This window comes from Balearica regulorum, chromosome Z (genome assembly GCF_011004875.1).
Source record: "Balearica regulorum gibbericeps isolate bBalReg1 chromosome Z, bBalReg1.pri, whole genome shotgun sequence".
Lineage (NCBI taxonomy): Eukaryota > Metazoa > Chordata > Aves > Gruiformes > Gruidae > Balearica > Balearica regulorum.
Window position 1 is genome coordinate 41,611,053 of NC_046220.1, and position 17,532 is coordinate 41,628,584.

At 43.0% G+C, this 17,532-nt stretch overlaps 1 protein-coding gene and 1 long non-coding RNA gene across 9 annotated transcripts in view; both read right to left on the reverse strand.

The window, feature by feature from the left end:
• The window catches only part of DAPK1 (death associated protein kinase 1), an 88,595-nt gene extending 76,678 nt beyond the window's left edge, over positions 1-11,917 (reverse strand). For 3 of the 8 annotated variants that reach the window (XM_075741018.1, XM_075741017.1, XM_075741013.1), the window contains exon 1: positions 11,238-11,461. In XM_075741018.1, coding sequence (XP_075597133.1) covers positions 11,238-11,299 — 62 coding nt within the window. In that variant the 5' untranslated portion in view covers positions 11,300-11,461. Of the gene's footprint in view, positions 1-8,947; positions 9,008-11,237; positions 11,462-11,715 lie in introns of those variants that run through there. The other 5 variants (XM_075741021.1, XM_075741020.1, XM_075741015.1 and 2 more) reach the window with 4 other exon arrangements.
• LOC142599433 (uncharacterized) lies at positions 101-4,777 on the reverse strand. Its single transcript, XR_012832996.1, has 3 exons — positions 4,170-4,777; positions 3,552-3,936; positions 101-3,232 (listed from the first exon to the last, which is right to left on the reverse strand). It is a non-coding gene; the product is annotated as an uncharacterized LOC142599433 (long non-coding RNA).
• Positions 11,918-17,532: the final 5,615 nt, after the last annotated feature.

Consider the following 17,532-nt stretch of genomic DNA (forward strand, 5'->3'; position numbering starts at 1 on the left):
TTCGCAGCACAGCTGCACTTGTTAGATACATTAAATAATGCTAATGTAAGAAAATGTTGCTTTTTCAGTATATTTGAAAAAATCATTTAATACAGTGGTAGGGTAGGGATCATTCATCAAACACTTGCTACAAAAAGGGAAAAATCTAATCACTGAAAGCAGAAGTGAGGATGGACTGCAAAGCCCCAAACAGGTTATGACTCAGCTTTCCCAAGAAATGATAGAATTAAAGGTGAGAAATGGATTTCACCACTTTTTATTACTTCCCATCAGGTACGAAGAATCACTGTAAAATCCACAGGTATCTTACTAACCTTTCAGTACCAGAGCACAAGGAGAAACATACAACCTCAAGCTTACACTCCACAGAAGATGGCAGAGTCATTTTTCACACAGGAAAATTTCTGTTTTTTCTCCTCCAATTATTAACTTGATGTTAGCTAAATACATAAGAAACTCATCAAGCAATACAATCTATAAACACATCATTTAAGCCAAAAAATGTAAGCCAGTGATGAAAACACTGCTTTCCTTGAGCGAAGGCAGCTTTTTAAGACAACATGGCACTACAAACAAAGCACAGTTTGTGTCACATACACAAATCTCATACCAAGTCCCCTAGTAATTTTTCATATATATTATGGTTTTATGGGCTGCTATTTAAAGCCAAATAATTGTCCACTTGCCCAGCTTTTCAGCCTTTAGTCACTACAACTCACGCTCACAGACGAGCTTGGGCACTTATGAATTTAGAACATTTTAAAAAAAAAAATATTCCAAGTTGCCCTCTCTGACCTCCATGCAAATGGAGAGCTTGTCTGGCTACCCTACGGCTGCTGCTGCGGGAAAACATACTCAGACTGTGCAGTCACCAATCTCATGGTCCAGGGTTAATTGACAGCCGGGTTTTGCTTCCCAGTTCAGAGCAGCTCTTCCATGTGGTCTTAGCCGGCCACCCCTGCACGGCAGTGACGCAGAGCGCACAGGGCATGGGCTTTATAGCGTGGGTTAGTAGATTGAGCCAGCATCCGTTCACAACCGGAGGCTTCCCCATCCCTCTGGCTGTGCATTCCTACGCTGTGCTGGCGACTGGCACTGATACTTGCCCGACGTGCCCACGGTGACCCACTTCAGGGAGCTCAATCTGTAATCCCCTCCAGGCTGCGCTCGGGATGGTGCCAGTGCCAGCATGGGAGAAGCAGCAGGAGAATGCAGCTCAGTGGGCGAGGAACGGGATCGTCCCATTCACTGGCCCTCTCATTAGGCTGGTTTAGCCACCCTGTAAAAACACCCAGGCAAGTAAGGCAGCGCTGACCAGGAACTCATACACCCTTAGGAGGGACAGTAATGTAAAGGTTTCTTTTTAAAGGAACAAAAAGGGCAGCAGAAGTGGACTGGCTTTATAAAATATAATCTGGAATGGTTTGTTCTCCAGTTAATACTATAACTGGCAACAAAAGCAGGAAAAGTGATCCTTCTTTTAGCCAGGAATGTGAAGTAAATAGTATCAGAAGGTTCCTTCAAATAAAAAGGAATGAGAAAAGATGAGACATAAGGAACTAAGCCGTTCCCTGATGTGCTTTCCTGCACAGATGGCTCTGCTCATGGAGATAAGAAAATACTGCCAGATAATATACAAAAAAAGTCCCAACTCCCATAGCAAAATGTTTGAAGTTTATGCTTGCAGAAAAAAAACCAAAAACAAACCAAAGAATGCCACAAAAACCCCAAGACCTCAAAAGATAAAAGAAAGCAGAAGGAGACAAGGTGAAAGATCCATCTCTGGGATTACATCTGCATCATCTTCATTAAAGGTAACAGGAGCCAAGTTTCCCAATAACAGAATCAGACTCAGGAAGAAGAAAGGTATCAAAAAAAAGCTAAAATTTATTAGCATCTAAGACTCCCATGTACTGTTTTTGTTGATAAAGCTATTGCAAGTGCTGAATTCTGGGCCACAAAATTGTTAGACCTAAGCAAAACACCCATTAATATTTTCCTCTGTGGATAAAGCGGAAAAACCGCACACCTCGATCTCTGTTAAACTTGGCAGAGTAATTTAGCTGTAAACCATGCCAGAACAGAATACAGTATTATCAATTAAAAGTTAGCTCTACCTAGTTATACCTACTTAACTAAGCAAAGTAAGCGCAGTACCAAATAACACACACCACACAGAGTACATGACTGTAAATTTTAAGGATTGGCTTTCTTAGTCTCACTTAGAAATACAGGATTACCAAGGACCATCTCAGCAATGAAGTCCAATCCTCTTAAGCTGCAAACAACCCTGCAATAGTCAACAAGACTAAAAATTTCAGAAGACAGAGAAAGAATAGATGAGGGACCACTTCTCTATAATTACAAGAGAGTTAAAAGTCACCAAAGACTCCAGAAAATGAACGCCCTCTGTGCTGTAAGAGTAACAACTTAAAACACCACAGCTTCAACAAACTGTATGACGTGGAAAAAACGTTCCTCCGCTATCAGTTCCCATGGCACAAGAGCAGGTACTCTAAGTGAACACTTCTACAGGCACACCCACACCTTACCTCAAGTCTTACAACGACCACTTATGGGTTCTTGACAGAAAACTGAGGAAAGGCACAAGAGTTCAGAAACCAATTTACATACCAGACAAGAAGTAGGGCTCCTCAAGCAACTTGTGAAAACTTAGAAACATAGTATGAATTGCTCACAAAAAAAGATACAGTGGCTATCAAGTATTTCCAGTACACCAGCTCAGTTACAGGCTAACTTAGCATCCTGGTTAAGCAAGAAGTGCACAGACAGAACATTACTGCTCAAAGCCATTTTTTCCCTTCCAAAGGCTCACTCCTCCACGTAGTTCAGTAGAAAATTCAATTAAACTATACCTTTCAGTCAGGTTGTATACACAGTTATAATTTACACTGATCGTGAACTCTTCCAAGCTTTGGATATGTCCCTTATGTTTGTGATCACCCAGTAAGAGATATCTTTATCTCTTTCTTTATCTTACTGTACAGGCAAGACCATCTAAGCTTCCCAACAGACTTGCACCTGCAGGCAGACCATACTGGGGAAGATTTGCTCTAGTAAAGTGTGGTACACCACTGCACTGCAAGGTCCCTGCTGCTGGTGGTCAATGCATGCACGTGGTCTGGGCAGCCATGCAATGATGCTTCCTCCTCAACAGTACTGCCTCTTGAAGCAGAAATTCTCTGTCACATTTGCTTGCGTAATCAGGAGGCTATAATGGGAAGGAAATAAAACATCAAAACCAAGAGTATAAGGTTGCTGACCATCAAGTGGATTACTCAGTGTGGTGTTTTACAGCAATCCTAAACCACGTGAACTACTCTCAATTTGAGTGAAAAGCACCTATTACAAGACATTCTCCTCAACATCAATGTGTGCCACAACCAAAAAACCCACCAAACTTCAACACACTAAAAATATTATATCTTTAGTACAAAAGGACAACATCCTCAAGGACTACAATATGGCCAGAAACTTTGAAAGAGAGAGTTAAAACTGAACTAAGATAACTACTATGACTGTATCCTTACCAGCTTCCTTCTTCCCCAGGACAGTATGATGCAATCCTTTCCTTTAATTTTACAAGCTCAGTCTCAATACAATTTAGGTTCCTTGTTCCCACTGGCTTCATTCCAAAGACAAGCCCCAAAGTTTGCTCTCCTGGAGTCAAGCAGCCATTTAATTTCCAGCCTGCAGAGTCATCTGTGAATACTGTAAATGTAAATCTAGTTTCAAAAGTTTGTTTCCCCAAGCTTTTTCGTTCTCCCAGTGCATCTGAAATTCATGTGACTCCAAGCTTTGTGGTGCAAGGCTAAACATACCAAACTCTTAAGTCTCCTGTTGCAAAAAGCTTCTTCCCACAGCTTCACCACCTAAGTGTTTCTTCTTCACTGTACAACAGAACAGCAGCAATCTCTTTGAAATGGAGGGACAAGAGCTGTGAATACAATGTAAAGGAAGACGTAGCAATGTATTGCACAAGGATACGGGGAGATACCCGCCCCTATAATTCCTCTCTGGTATTAGTCTGTTCCATAACTGCACCAAAACCAACAGGAATGTCACCCAACAACCGCCCAAAACATGCAGGTTAACCTCTTGCTGTGTCATCCCTTAAGTGACGAGATCTCAGAGTTTAACAGCATTACCTGTATTAGACTCCTTGGCACAGGCCCTTGTACCTGGTTCTACTAAATTTCACACCATTTATGTTACTCCAGAATTCACTGCAAAACAAAGACATGCAACAAAATAGTTTAGGTGTGAAGATCTTTAGGCTTTGTCCACACTTCTCTCAGCTTCTGCCTAGCTTAGCCATGAACTAGTGATGGTTAAGTAGGATCTACTATACTGCACGGTAAGTAGATGAACCTCGAGTTTGCTGGGTAATCCTCCTTTGTGACACCTGTCTTCCTGCAATGGGGTCAAAATACAGTTTGAGAAACAACATTTTTATTTGAGACAGAGCTCTTATGCAAGGCACTACCATCCAGGAAACAAAGCAGTGGCTCAGCAGTTTCTAACTGGCACATTTTCTTTGGAATGAAAAATCGTACCAACAAGTCGCACAGGTTCACCAACCAAGTCAGTTATAAACAGGACACCTGGTCATTAAGCCCACATCTCACAGGAAATATGCAATTTCCTCCAAAAACTGATACACCTTTGAACACTTGTGACGAACTGCAACCACTGCTCGTCAAGGTTACTCCAGAACCACCGCACCGTCCGTTGTTCTCCTAATTTCCACCTTAACTTCCTTGTTTTCCGTTTATGTTCTTCTGCCTTTGTAGTAACATGACTCTTTATCTCTCTGTTCGTGCTACATATTTAACTTGAGGTAGATTTATGGAGGCAATCACAACTCATGCAGGCTGAGATTTCACAGTGCTTTCAGCAGACCTGAGTGTGCATTGCTGCCATAAATTAGATATAAGGTGTTTTTTCTTTCCCTTTGACAGCACTGCTGTGTCAAAAAAAAAAAAAGAAAACAAAAAAAAATCCCCACAGAAACACACAGCAGAGGAAAGTGATACTGTTCCTTTCAGTCACTGACAGTGTGGACTGAGCTTGGCACACAGCTCTCATGAAAACACGGCCTCGGCCTCCCTTTTCCTATGCCAAAGGGGCCCAATCTTTGTTCAATATGCACAGCTCCAGCAGAGGAAATGACATACTCAAACATCTGTAAAGGGAGATAACGGGGAGGAAAAAAAACAAGAAACACCAAAAAACCCTCACAAACACAGAAGGACAAAAATGCAAAGCCCAGAAAGTCAGAATGAAAGTTTCAGCACACCCCTAACATACCAGCTCTGGTACTGATTGTGTCTCAGCCTGGCTAGAAGAGAAATCAAAGACAAGCATTTTTATCTGCTTCCTGATGAGTTTAGATTTACAAAGATTTGTGCATTTAATCTGAAGGCACAGCATAGTAAGCAAGCTCTAGTTTTAATTACACTTCATTTTCAAAGACCTACAAAGCAGGCATTATTCTCCCCCTAAGTGAGAAATAAACTAAGCAGGACCAAGCAGTTATACGCAAAAAAGCATCTGCACCTCTTGTGCTTTTCATGCAGCAAACTTCTCAACACATTTTTTATAAAGCAGTAATTGTCACCAGTTAGCACCGTACAGTGACAGCCTAATACAGCCTGCGCAATCAGCAGCTCACAGGTTATTAGGCGTTTATGAAAAGGAGGCATTTTGAGGCATAGCTGGGAGGTAAAGTGACTTGAGACGCAGAAAAATAATTCCTCCCACCACACTTTCCAGTTAAGAAACCTTTTTCAGCACCCATGCAACCATCAGGGCCAGGATTTGCAGACAAGCATGGAATAACCAACTTCTCTTAGAGATGACAAGACGGATACAACATTTATGTGGTTCACAAACAGCACAGAAGAGGTTCTTTGTTGTAATCTGAATTTCACAATTTTCAAATCTTAAAAAAAAAAAAAAAAAAAAGCCACACAAAGACACCAACCAACCAACCAGGCTTCCTGCTCAAACAGTATCTTTGTGGCCAGCATTTTCAGGGTTTCTTCCCAGGTTTTTGTCCCTGAAAAACTCATACAGTCCACTCAATTTACTGTAATTAATTACCATTGAAATTTGCATACATGTAGTTATAGAAGCAGTGAATACCAGACTTGCACTGCTTATTGTTGTGCCTGTATGAGTAACAGAAAATGGTACTGCAGAAGTTTGTGCCTTCTGCATCTTCAGTACTTAACCATTTTACCTCTGTGTCAAAAGGAAGGTTAACACACGCCTTTTAATGGCGCAACGGAGAGGAGGTTACAGCAAGAAAATCCATGAAAACAAAACCTGGTAACTTCAATGTGTCACAATTAAAAATTTTATACCTTACATGCAATACTTTTAGCCTTACCAGACCATCTTTCGCATTGCTCCTTCCCCCCATGACTTTCTAATCTCATAATTAATAGGAAAAAATGTTACACTATAACATTTTTAAAGACAGCTGGCATGGATTTTAAATGTGACCATTTAGAAAGGAAGCATCACCTCAAAGGAATTTCACATCCTATACATTTCACAACAGGGCTTGACAATACTCACACAATTTTAGTACATCGGCTAGTCAGCAAGATTAGTTTAGGTTGTCAAGCCTGAAAAGAGCCACGAAGATCAAATTCTAGTTGCCATCCAAGTATTTTTTTCGGTGTTTTTGCTTTGCTCCCAACACAGGAGCGCAATGTAGTTATAGTTATGGTGGGTGGATAGATGACAGACAGCCTTCACAGCTCTAAAAAGCAGCATTTCTGAAAACTAATATGCGAATAACCAAAAATACATACATGCATGCTTATATATATATGTATGTATGTTCTGCGTGCATACCCCTGCTTACTACAGAAATCAGTTTCCAGCATACAGGGAAAAAAAACGCAAACCCAACCTCTTTTCACTCAACACTCAAAGGTAAAAGAACATTTTTCAGATGGTAAATACACATTTTCACAATTCCCTGTTCTCTCTTATCGGCATCTTCAGCATGTTATCCTATGCATTTTTCTCTCACAACTGATAAGGCAATTAGATACCTTAGATAGCAGGGTTAGCTTACTGCTTTTTACTGTTAGTGTCTCTGCTTAGTGAGCTACCAAGCAGAAACAGATTGGTTTCCAAAACTGCAGAGATTCATCATAGCTTTTATTCAACAAGTCGCAACTGTTCCTCTAGTGAGTCCAACAGGTCCAAACAAGCTTGAAGTTTAAAATTGATACCTTTTCCTACTTCTTGGATCAATAAGAACCTGAAAACTGCAAACCACAGTGCAATGCAAATACCATTCTTCAATTCCACAACTTTACCTCAACAATCTTCATCTCTTTTAGGAAGCACATGAAGATTTAAAGAAGAAAAAAGACCCACAAAATGGGGGTTAGGGGGTGAAGGAGGAAGGTGGTGTTTGTAAGACCAGGAACTAAATCACTTCAATTCACATAAATAAACACAGTATATAACTATACCATAGCTTTGTTTGGGTACCTCTACCTATAATTATTTAAGCAATGCCACATTTCTCACAGTGCTGTAGCAACTCCCAAGTAAGGCCAAATACAGGAGGGTAAAAAAAAAAAATTATTAGCTTGATCTGGGCTTTACTTGCATGCTCACTGTGGTGAGGTTTTTAATACTGATGAACTTGAATTCCTGTCTTTTGGGCGGACTGAAGTAAAAGCACTGCAGCAAGGTATTTGAAATGCACAGTCACATCACCTGCAACTGCAGGCAGATTTAAAATAAAGAAAATAGCTTTAGTAAATTTGTTCTCTTTCATGATAATCTCTACTACCCCTTGAAATTTCATTGCTAGATGGTTACTTAACACATCTGTAGATAGCCTGAATCTGAACAATGCAAGTAATATGTATCACTTCAAATTAGTAAGATGAAAAAAAAGTGTACGCAATGCAATGTACACAATGATCAAGCGTACAATCTTCCTATGTGTTCTGTGCTAATGACAACATTTGATTCACAAGTCTCATAGTAATGTTTTGGTACAAAAGCTTAAGATAAACCAACTTAAACTGCCCTGAATGTGTTGGAAGAAATCATGTACAGGAAAGACAAAGAAGGGTGATCCTGTCAGTATTCACAATCCCAAGTTCCTTTTTTTCTTATTCTCCCCAGGTATAAATCAAAACAAACCCAAGAAGGGAATAAAAGTGAAAACATTTTGGTAAAAGAGGGAGGACTATTTATTATGTTTTCTGCAAAGGCACTGTGAAATACCAGAAAACTAGAAAGTGCATTTTTTTCCCAGCCTAGGCACACCATTATCCTTTCCTCCTTGTTTCCCATAACTCTACGTTTTATGTTAAGCAATATTTAAACCTCCTTTATCAGTCTCAATCAAAAATTTCATTTACACAACCCATTTACGCGCTTGAAGACACCTTTTAGATCACTTGATTATTCAAATGATTTTTATTTTAGTTACTGTCAGAAATATTATAAGGTAATAAAGACACTAAATAATTTACAAGGGAAAATAGTGAAGACCATTAAAATTTCTGAGTATTTGCATCTTCACCTAGCTTCTTAAAAGGCAGGTTGGCCGAGGAACTGCAGGAACCGTTCATTCAAACACACATCTGTCTATAAAAACTCATTTGTTCATTTATTCACCTTGTTTGCTGCATGACTGCAGCTAAGTAAGAGGAAATAAAATAATTCTTTCCTAAGAAGGGGGAAAATAGATTGATTTTGCAAAATGGAACTGTTCAATATTGCTTTGCTCAAGTATTAAATCACAATTCGGGTTCCCAAACGAACATAAGAAATTTTAAAGTCAAAGGTGTTTTTAATATTCACTACTTTCTGAGTTTTCTGCCTGAGGGTTGAAATTTGCAACTACATTTGTATGCAAACGTAATGGTGAGAAACCTACCTAAGGGGTAAAGGAGGAATGGAAATCCATGGCATTCACGAGAGACTATTTCAAGTAACCGTAGAAATTTAAGTTTAAAAAGAAGTTAAACACACCACCGAATTAAACCATACAACTATCCTGAGATTTGCTTACTCTTATGGTTTTATGGCAACACTTTGCACTGGAATAACCCGTTTCTCAAAGTGATGCTGAAGTGAAAGTTTTGGTCCTTTTAAGTAACTGCATTCCATTTTTAAAGCAAATGCCCTGTCAAACATTTTACAGTGTTTTATCGTCCACTTGTATTTTCTCACAGAAGTAGATAAAACTGATGAGATTCTTAGTTTTACTTTTTTTTGAGGGAAAAAATAAAGAGCAGAGTTTAACATTCTTTTAAATGCTTGAAATATTACAGTTTTAGACTGCATGCCAAGCTTATATAGCATTAAGATCAATAAGAACCTCAGTACTGTAATACTTTGTAACGGACCACATTAATATATCAATTTTTTACTGAACTCCATTACCCAATATTCTGCCAATTTGAAAGATAGGGATTTTTTTTTTTTTTTAAAAAAAGCAAACCTATATAACATTCAGTGTTTGCACTTCCTCATACTGTAAAAATTAAACGCTTGGTCTTCACTGCTATGTTCTGGAGCTACCAGAACATGGTAGCATGGAGCATGTTTGGAGCATGTTTGTTTGGAAAAATCTGCATACATTTAAGCATTTCTTATGTAATTAGCTTAAGGCCAATTGTTCTCTTTCATAATATATATTGGGGACCAAACATCGCATTGACACTCTCTTTAAAAAAATTACAAGAGAAATTACATAAACCATAAACTAGCACACTGACATCATCTTTCTCCTGAAGAACATTAAGAAAATATGATACATAATTTCAAGATCTGTGTCTTTATTTTCTTCTATAAAGTTAATTACGTATCAGCATCTGTAAGCACAAGCATAGTTTTAAAAGCCCAGAAATCTAAACCTGGATTTCAGAACACTTTATGTGTTCTTGCCAAAAGGAATGGAAATCAAATAAAAGTTTTAGGTGTCCAAATAAAATATTTAGACCACACAACCTAAACTTATGGTCTAGCACAATAATGTGTCTTTCGAACAAGATATCCAATAAGTTAATATGACTTCGCTGTTCAACACAGCCTGTCATTCTCAAAGTATGAAAAATCCAACCCAAAACACTACGTGTAAATAAAAGTACACATCCATCCTGTACCTACACACGTCTCAGCAACAAGCTTGTATGTAAGTGGGGTGCAGTTTATTTTAGATATAGTCCAATGAACTTTCTGATAATGTGGGGGCTTTTGGGTTGGTTTTTTTAAGAAACAGTGTTGTATTTCTAAGTTCCTGCCTATACCACCAGCAGTACCTTGTTTGCAACATTTGCTATCACTGGACCCTTCACTGGAAATGTAAGCCCAAGTAAGATCATCTGCCCCACATACACTGCTCTGTGGTGATTAAACACTGATCCTAAGCTCTGAAATGACCGAGATGAACGCTGGAAAAAGATTCTGCCATACTGGTGTGCTAAAATGCCATCGAATTCCCCCTTAAAGAAGGCGGAAGGAAGATGAAAGGACGCACACATTTCAGTGTTAAACTAATTCTTAAAACGCGGAAAGCACTGAAAAAACAAGGCGACACTTATCGCTTGAGCTCTTTACACAAAGAGCGTGGCAGTAGGAGATCACTGCACAGCATTCAACAACCAAGGTTCAAGCAGGCAGCGGCAGCGCTCTGCAACACATCCCCGATCTAACTACAGCTCCAACAGGGATGCCGCGAAAGCGATCCTCACCGCAGCACTAGTGATCAAACACAGAGTTTCTCTCACTTCTTTAATCGTGTTATTAAAGCAAAACAGACGTGCAACGCACACGGAGTCCTTCACTACCCTCCACAATGCAAACTTTCGTTTTACAAACCCACCGCGTCCCCAGTTAGCCGCCCGGCTAAGAGCAGCAAGCGTTACAGCGTTACAGCTGCTCCCCCGGCCCGGAGACGGCAGGTACGGCCCCGCACGACACCCAGGCGGGCGCCAGGCTGAGGGGGTAACAATTAGGAACCGCCCAAGTCCAAAATCCCATCGGACCGGCACCCAAAAAAGAAAACGCGCTGTAGCTTAAAACCCAACTCCGCTCCCTGTCTGCGGGCACTTCGGAGGGGGTGGCAAGGCAACGCGGGGACACCTCAGGCGGCAGGAGCTGCGCCGGCCCTCGCCCCGCCGCGCTCCGCGGTAACCGCTCCCCCCCCGCCGGCCCGCACCCACCTGCCCAGGTCCTCGCCCGTCTCGTAGTGCTCCTCCAGGTTCTCCTGCCTGAACACCGTCATGGTCGCCGCCTCGCCGCCGCCGGCTTCAGCCCCTGCTCGGCGCCTTCATCACCAGCTCGCCGGGGCCGCTCCGCGCTCGGCTGCGCGCCCTGCGGAGGAGCGCGGAGGTGAACACCAGCCGCCGCGACCGGGCGGCGTCCTCCCAGCGCCGGGGCCGCCCCCCGCCCTCCCCGCCCCCGAAGGAAGCGGCACCCGCGGGCCGGAGGGCGCCTCCCCTGCCCCCACCCGGGCAGCGGGAGAAGAAAGCGGCGGCGCCCCCCGCCCCTTCCCCGGCATCGCCACCGCCGCCCAGCCGCCGTGGCGGCCGCCGGCGCCCTCCCGCTCGCCCGTCGCATTCCTCCGTGGCTCCGTTGCCCGGTCACTGGGACGTGCCGCTGGGGCTGCGGCGGGAGCCCCGGGGCATCCCCGCACCTGACCCCGGGCGAGGGCGGGAATGCGAGGCAGGGAATCCCCTCCTCACCGCCGGGCAGGGGCGCGCGGGGCCGCTCCCCCCGCCCGCGGTGCCGCCCGCTCCCTCGCTGGCCCGCTCGCCTCTCACCCGCCGCCGCCGCCGCTGCCGCCGCGGCGCCCCGGCCGCTCCGCGACCTGTGAGGCGGCGACAGCGCCGCGGCCGCTCCCGGCCGGCTCGCAGGCACCGCACGACGCCGCCGCGCGGGGCTCCGCCGCCCGGCCAATGGGAAGCCACCCGCCGCCCCCCCCCGCCGCTCGCCGCGGCCTGCCCGCCTCTGCCCCGCCGCCGCCGGGCGCCACGGCCAGGTGCGCCCCGCCCCGGCGGCGGGGGGAGCCCGCGGCGGCGTGCCCCCCTGCCCACCCCCCCGCCGACCTGCGGGCGGTTCCCGGCGCGTCCATTGTGTGCGCTCCCGCCGGCCGCGCCCGCCCGCAGCCCGCACCTCCCCCGCCCGCCCCGCTCGGCGGCCGCGCCCCCGCCCTGGGCAGGGTGAAGCGGGGCTGGGGGCAGCTGGGCGGGCTGGCGGCCTCCGCCCTCCTCCCACCCGCCGGTGGCACCCTGCTTTGTGAAAAACGCGGTCTCCGCAAGGACAGCGGGGCGGGGCGGCGGAGGGCAGCGTCCCGCCTGCGGGAGCACCGTGTGTCGCGGCCGCCGCCCCGCAGGGGCAGCCGCCCCAGGCCCTCTGCGGCAGGAGCTGCCCGGGGCCCCCGCCAGCAGCTGCGAGGGCGGGAGGCCTGCTGCAGCCTGGCACTCGTGCTCACACCGGATGGCCCGGGCCCCGCAGTCAGCGTGCCCGGCGGGGAGCCCCCAGCACCATCGGTGGGCTCAGCCGCTTTACAAAGCAAGCGATTAAGTAGAGTTTGCAGGTAATCCTTTATCACCGGGCAACAATAATGAGCTTTTTTTTTTTTTAAGCACAAAATATATTAAATTGTTTCTGCAGAGTGTTGCACCTTATATTTGGCATTTGCTAACGTTTCCTATCTTCGCAAGTGGTGCTGCTGCTCAGGTTCAGCTTTCCCAGCACATGATGTTTTCTGTGGTTTATTGGTCCCCGTCCAAGTTGGAACTTCAGCTACTGTTTATATTTTGGAAGTGAGTTTTTTTGCTAATTGCTCAATTTTCCTCCCATCCGTGGTGTTCAGCTTCGACTGACTCTATGATGTCAGGTAACCGAACAGCTTCTAACTTCCATCTGAACTCTTGACATCTCTCAGAATTGCTCATCAAAGACAAAAAAAAAAAAAAAAAAAAAAAGAAATGCGGTCATATGATTTTGTGCATACTTGATTTAGCACTTGAGAGATCCTGGCTTTCAGGTACAAGCAAATAAGTAGAGAAGCTCTGAAATTTTCTGAGTGTCGTGGTGTGTGCTTGGGCAAGCATCAAAAATTTTTGTGCCTCTTCTGTACGATGAAGGGAGAGCATTTGAATGGATTGCTGGATGTGAAGTTACGCGAAGCCATCTTTAAAGAGGGCAGTGTGGCAGCATCTCCTCAGGCTGAGTTATACTCAGAACTATGCACCCCTCACTATTTGATTTATAGCCAGACACGCAGGAGAATGATGCTGTGCCTTGTCTTCAACCCATCTACCTATTTATCTCTAACAGGTTTTCAAAGTCATGACTCACGCCCTTTAGGTTGTTGACTTTTCAACACAGCTCACTGTTTTTAAGAAACACTGAATAGAGATGCAAAACTTAATTTTGATTTTAGAGAGTCTTCCTTTGCTGGAAAGAGGACGCTCATCGGAGCCAGCCCGTGAAATTTGAAGTGCTCTAACCTTCCTTGATCTTCAGATGTTTCCACTTCTTTGTTTCAGGATTTTTTTCTGATAGTCCTGAGCTCATACAAGAGCAACATTCATTGTAGCTTGTACGTATTTTGCGTTGCAAGTGCTACTCAAACACGCAATTCAGTGTTAGTCCTTATAACCCAGCCCTACTACAATTGAAGCAATTGAAATTTCACTATTGATTCAAGTAAGAGCAGGTGCACACTGGAATCAATACACCGTAACTGAGGTAATTACCGAGATGCATTGGGTCAACAGAAAAATGAATTACTTAAAATGTTTCTCTTTTCCCTTTCATTTAATAACCATATCTGAAAGGGGAAAATCTTGCTCCTGTTGCCTGTCCACCTAGGTCTAGGATGCCTGAATTTTGTTGTTCAGGCCCCTCAGTGGACCCCAGAGTTGTGTTTGAGTGCTCTTGTGTCAGCAGCAGCAGCACATCACTGTGTCGGTGTGCATGAGGAGGAGTCATGCTCCACTCAAGTGAAGAGAGCCACGGCAGCACGTCCGTGCCGTGGTATACACAGGTACAAAAGCAGACCCTTGCCAGCTGAAGCAGCGTTCCTCTTCAGAGAAATATGCAACAGGCTATGTTTAATGCAGTCCACTTTGAAAGGGCTTGCCTATTCCTGGTGGCACGCGTCTTGCAGTCTGGGAATGCTTAATCTAGGTGAAAAGCCAGCCCCATTGCTATGCTTTCAAAATGCTCATCTACTTCCATGAGAATGGTATTGGATTGCACACATAGTAAATGGGAAAAATAATTTTAAATTACTGACAAACGTAATTCAGCAATTGTGACTGTGGTTTACATTTACAGGTTTAATAGCACATTGGATGAAATCCAACCCTAATAAACTCCGTAACAAAATCTTCATGATTTCATGGTTCCGTGATTTCAAGCCAATGTGGTGTTTTTTTTTTTTTTATTGTAACATAACAGAAAATAAAGGGAGATTAACCCCTTACTTATACTGTGTAAATCAGGAGTGATACTGATGTCAGTAAGATTATTTCAGTGTGAAAGAGGATCAGGAGCAAGATTAATAACAACAAATGTGTTTTCAAAGGAGTCATTTGTGCCTGCCAGCTTGCCTCGTCAAGTGGTGCATGTATATTTTGTTATGTAGAGAAACAAGCGTTTGTAGAAAAACAAAGAATTCAAATTTGCAGAAAGCATCTGTATCCCTGAACAGTGTTAAGTAAAAGGAAAGCTACATTATTTCTGCAAGTCAAGTGATTTATAGCACTCTTCAGCCACTTTCCTACTGAATCTACACAGCCATTTCTACATAAAGTTAACAGACAAGAAGGCATATTGAGTGTATTGTTCCACAATAAATCTTTTCAAGATCACTGTCTGCTTTGTTTCTGTCATTCAGGTAAGACGTGTCTCTTAATAATGTAAGATACTAATTATGGCAAAGAACATAAATTACTTAGGCTGGCTATTATTTTTTCTGAGTATAGTTTTCTTCGTAAAGGATGAGCATTTATTTTTGACATTTACTATAAAAGCAATTTCCTGGGTTGTGTGTGGTGTTCTCTGTGCTGATTTTTCGTAGGTTTTTCACACCTACTTTAATTTCTTACAAGGCAAAGTAGTTACTGCCTGTGAAAGTCACTCTTCTGTATCCATCAGACACCAGGGATGACAACAGAATGGGAAGGTGACCATTAGTCTCGCAGAGCCACTCAATTTTGTTAAACTGCAAGCATTTTTCCTACAAAAGGAGCTCCAGATGTGCCAATGACTTTTGTGATTAGGGCTCAGGTCCCTCAGAAAGTAGACTGAATCCATAGATTCCTTCCACAAAGGCCTGAAGCTGCTGACAAAGACGGCAGAATCTATCGCTTCACAAGGCAATAATTTTAGCACTGTAAGTAGACTCAAGTAAGTGGTGAGTAAATTTTGCAGGATGGAAAAATAATTCCGTAGCATTTCAGTCAAAAAATAAGCCACTATTTTGTTAAAAATTGTTATAATTCATGTAATTGCTGTACTTTGGAAGCCAGACAGAAGTCAAGTTCATAGAAAATTATCAGCATTGCTCTTCTGAAAGCACTGCAGAAAGATTAGTGCCTCTTATACTCTCTAGGTATTTATGTAATAAAAAAAAAATGTATTTCATCTCCCAAGAGAGTTACAGCTAATCTATGATCTGCTAATTCATGTGTTTATTCATCAGGGGCCCATATCACGTACATCCCCCAACAAAGCCTCTATTTGGCAAGGCAATTAATTGAATGCCTGACTTGAACCAGCGAATAACAGATTGTCTGAACTACTTGAGGGCTTAAATGCATATGTTTCAGCATCTCCCTGAATCAAAGCCCAAACCCAGAGTCATGGGCAAAGCGCTTCTGGAGTTTGGGCCAAAAAGCCGTACACCATTCCTTCTGTGACGATGCCCTTGCAGGGCAGCTCTTCTCCACTGGAAAAGTCAAGCTGTCAATGGAAAAAGACGCACATCTCCAGTGGATGGGTCTTGCCCTGAAGCTGAATCAAGATGATGAAAGCCTCTGACAAATGACCTAAGAATAACCACTAACCACAATCAGAACTAACTAGCAAATACATCTCTTTGACTTTGGTATCCTATAACTATTCTCCCATGTAGATTTAGTCATTGTGTTATTGTGTATTTATTTAATAGAAAACAAACTGCAAATGATTAAATTTTTGGCAGAACTGTTTCTTTCTGAAAAGAAGGTTTACACTAAGTCAAAACATTTTGACAAAGATTTTTTTAACATGTAATTTCCGTAAGGTAAATGTGTAATTTGCTACATTTAGTTAAAATATTACATTTAATAGTATAATATATCTTTATGTCGCATATAGGATTACATATTCTGTGAGACAAAACATATTCTACAGCAGCATGAGAAAGTCCTTTGGATTTTTGGCTTTTTAATTGTGGGCTGAAAGAGTTTAATTTCCTACAAAAACAAAATCAATCAAGTATGTAACAGCATGTTTGGTAAATTTTCTTGAGTCAGACCAAAGAATCCTCCAAACCTACATTTGAAAGAGGAAATCAAGAAAGGAACTTCCACTTGCTGGAAGTCTGTGGTAATTCTCAAACTACTTCAAGAATTTTACAGGGAAATCGAAGGCCTTATTTGTACAGTATATTGCGCTATAAACCTTGAACTTGACTGACATCTCAGTATTGTGATATGCATGTATAATAATAATAATAATATTTACTATCATAAAACAATGGGCTTTGCATCAACTTCTTGCACAATATGCACTAGAATTCCTGCCACTCAGCTTTGGAATGTAAAAGTTCAGCAGAACTACCAGTAATATATGATACCATGAAAATTTATTTCCTTGGATCAGTAAGCTTCCAGAGATAATGGGTGACAGGATGAGGTAGCACTTGCTGTCTTGTCTTTATGTCTATTTCTTCTTTTTTTCTTCTTCTAAGGGACACTCTACAATCTGAGTCATGAGACAAACAAAAAAATCGGAGTGTATATATAAAAGGAAAAAACAGTTGATAAGGGTAATTAAAGTTATATAATGACTTGCATTCAATGCTCCCCAAATGCTTTGCAAACATAGGTTGCTTTGATTATCCTTTGCTACACCTCTGTAGCAGTGAGGGTTGTTAAGTAATTATGCTTGTAGATGCTGAACAGGCACTCACTGCACTTGCCAGGAATGAGAACCAGCTTTACAGAAAGCCATGCAGAAGGCAGAGGAGGTCAGTGGGATAGTGCCCGTGGCGGTATCTTTTGGTGCTGTAGTCAGCCAAACCTCTCACAACCACGTTCCTGCTAATGTCAGCTGTTAGAAGGGAAACGTGCCTGCTGACACTTGGCCTCGGCTCACTGTCTGGCAAAGCCACTTGTGGGTTCAAATTCCTTTGGCATAGTACGGTAATACGGTGGTCACGGCCTTATCCTTAGAAATAAATGCTGAGCAGTATTTCATGTAGTCATTTTACAGGCATTGGAAGTGCAGGCTGGATAC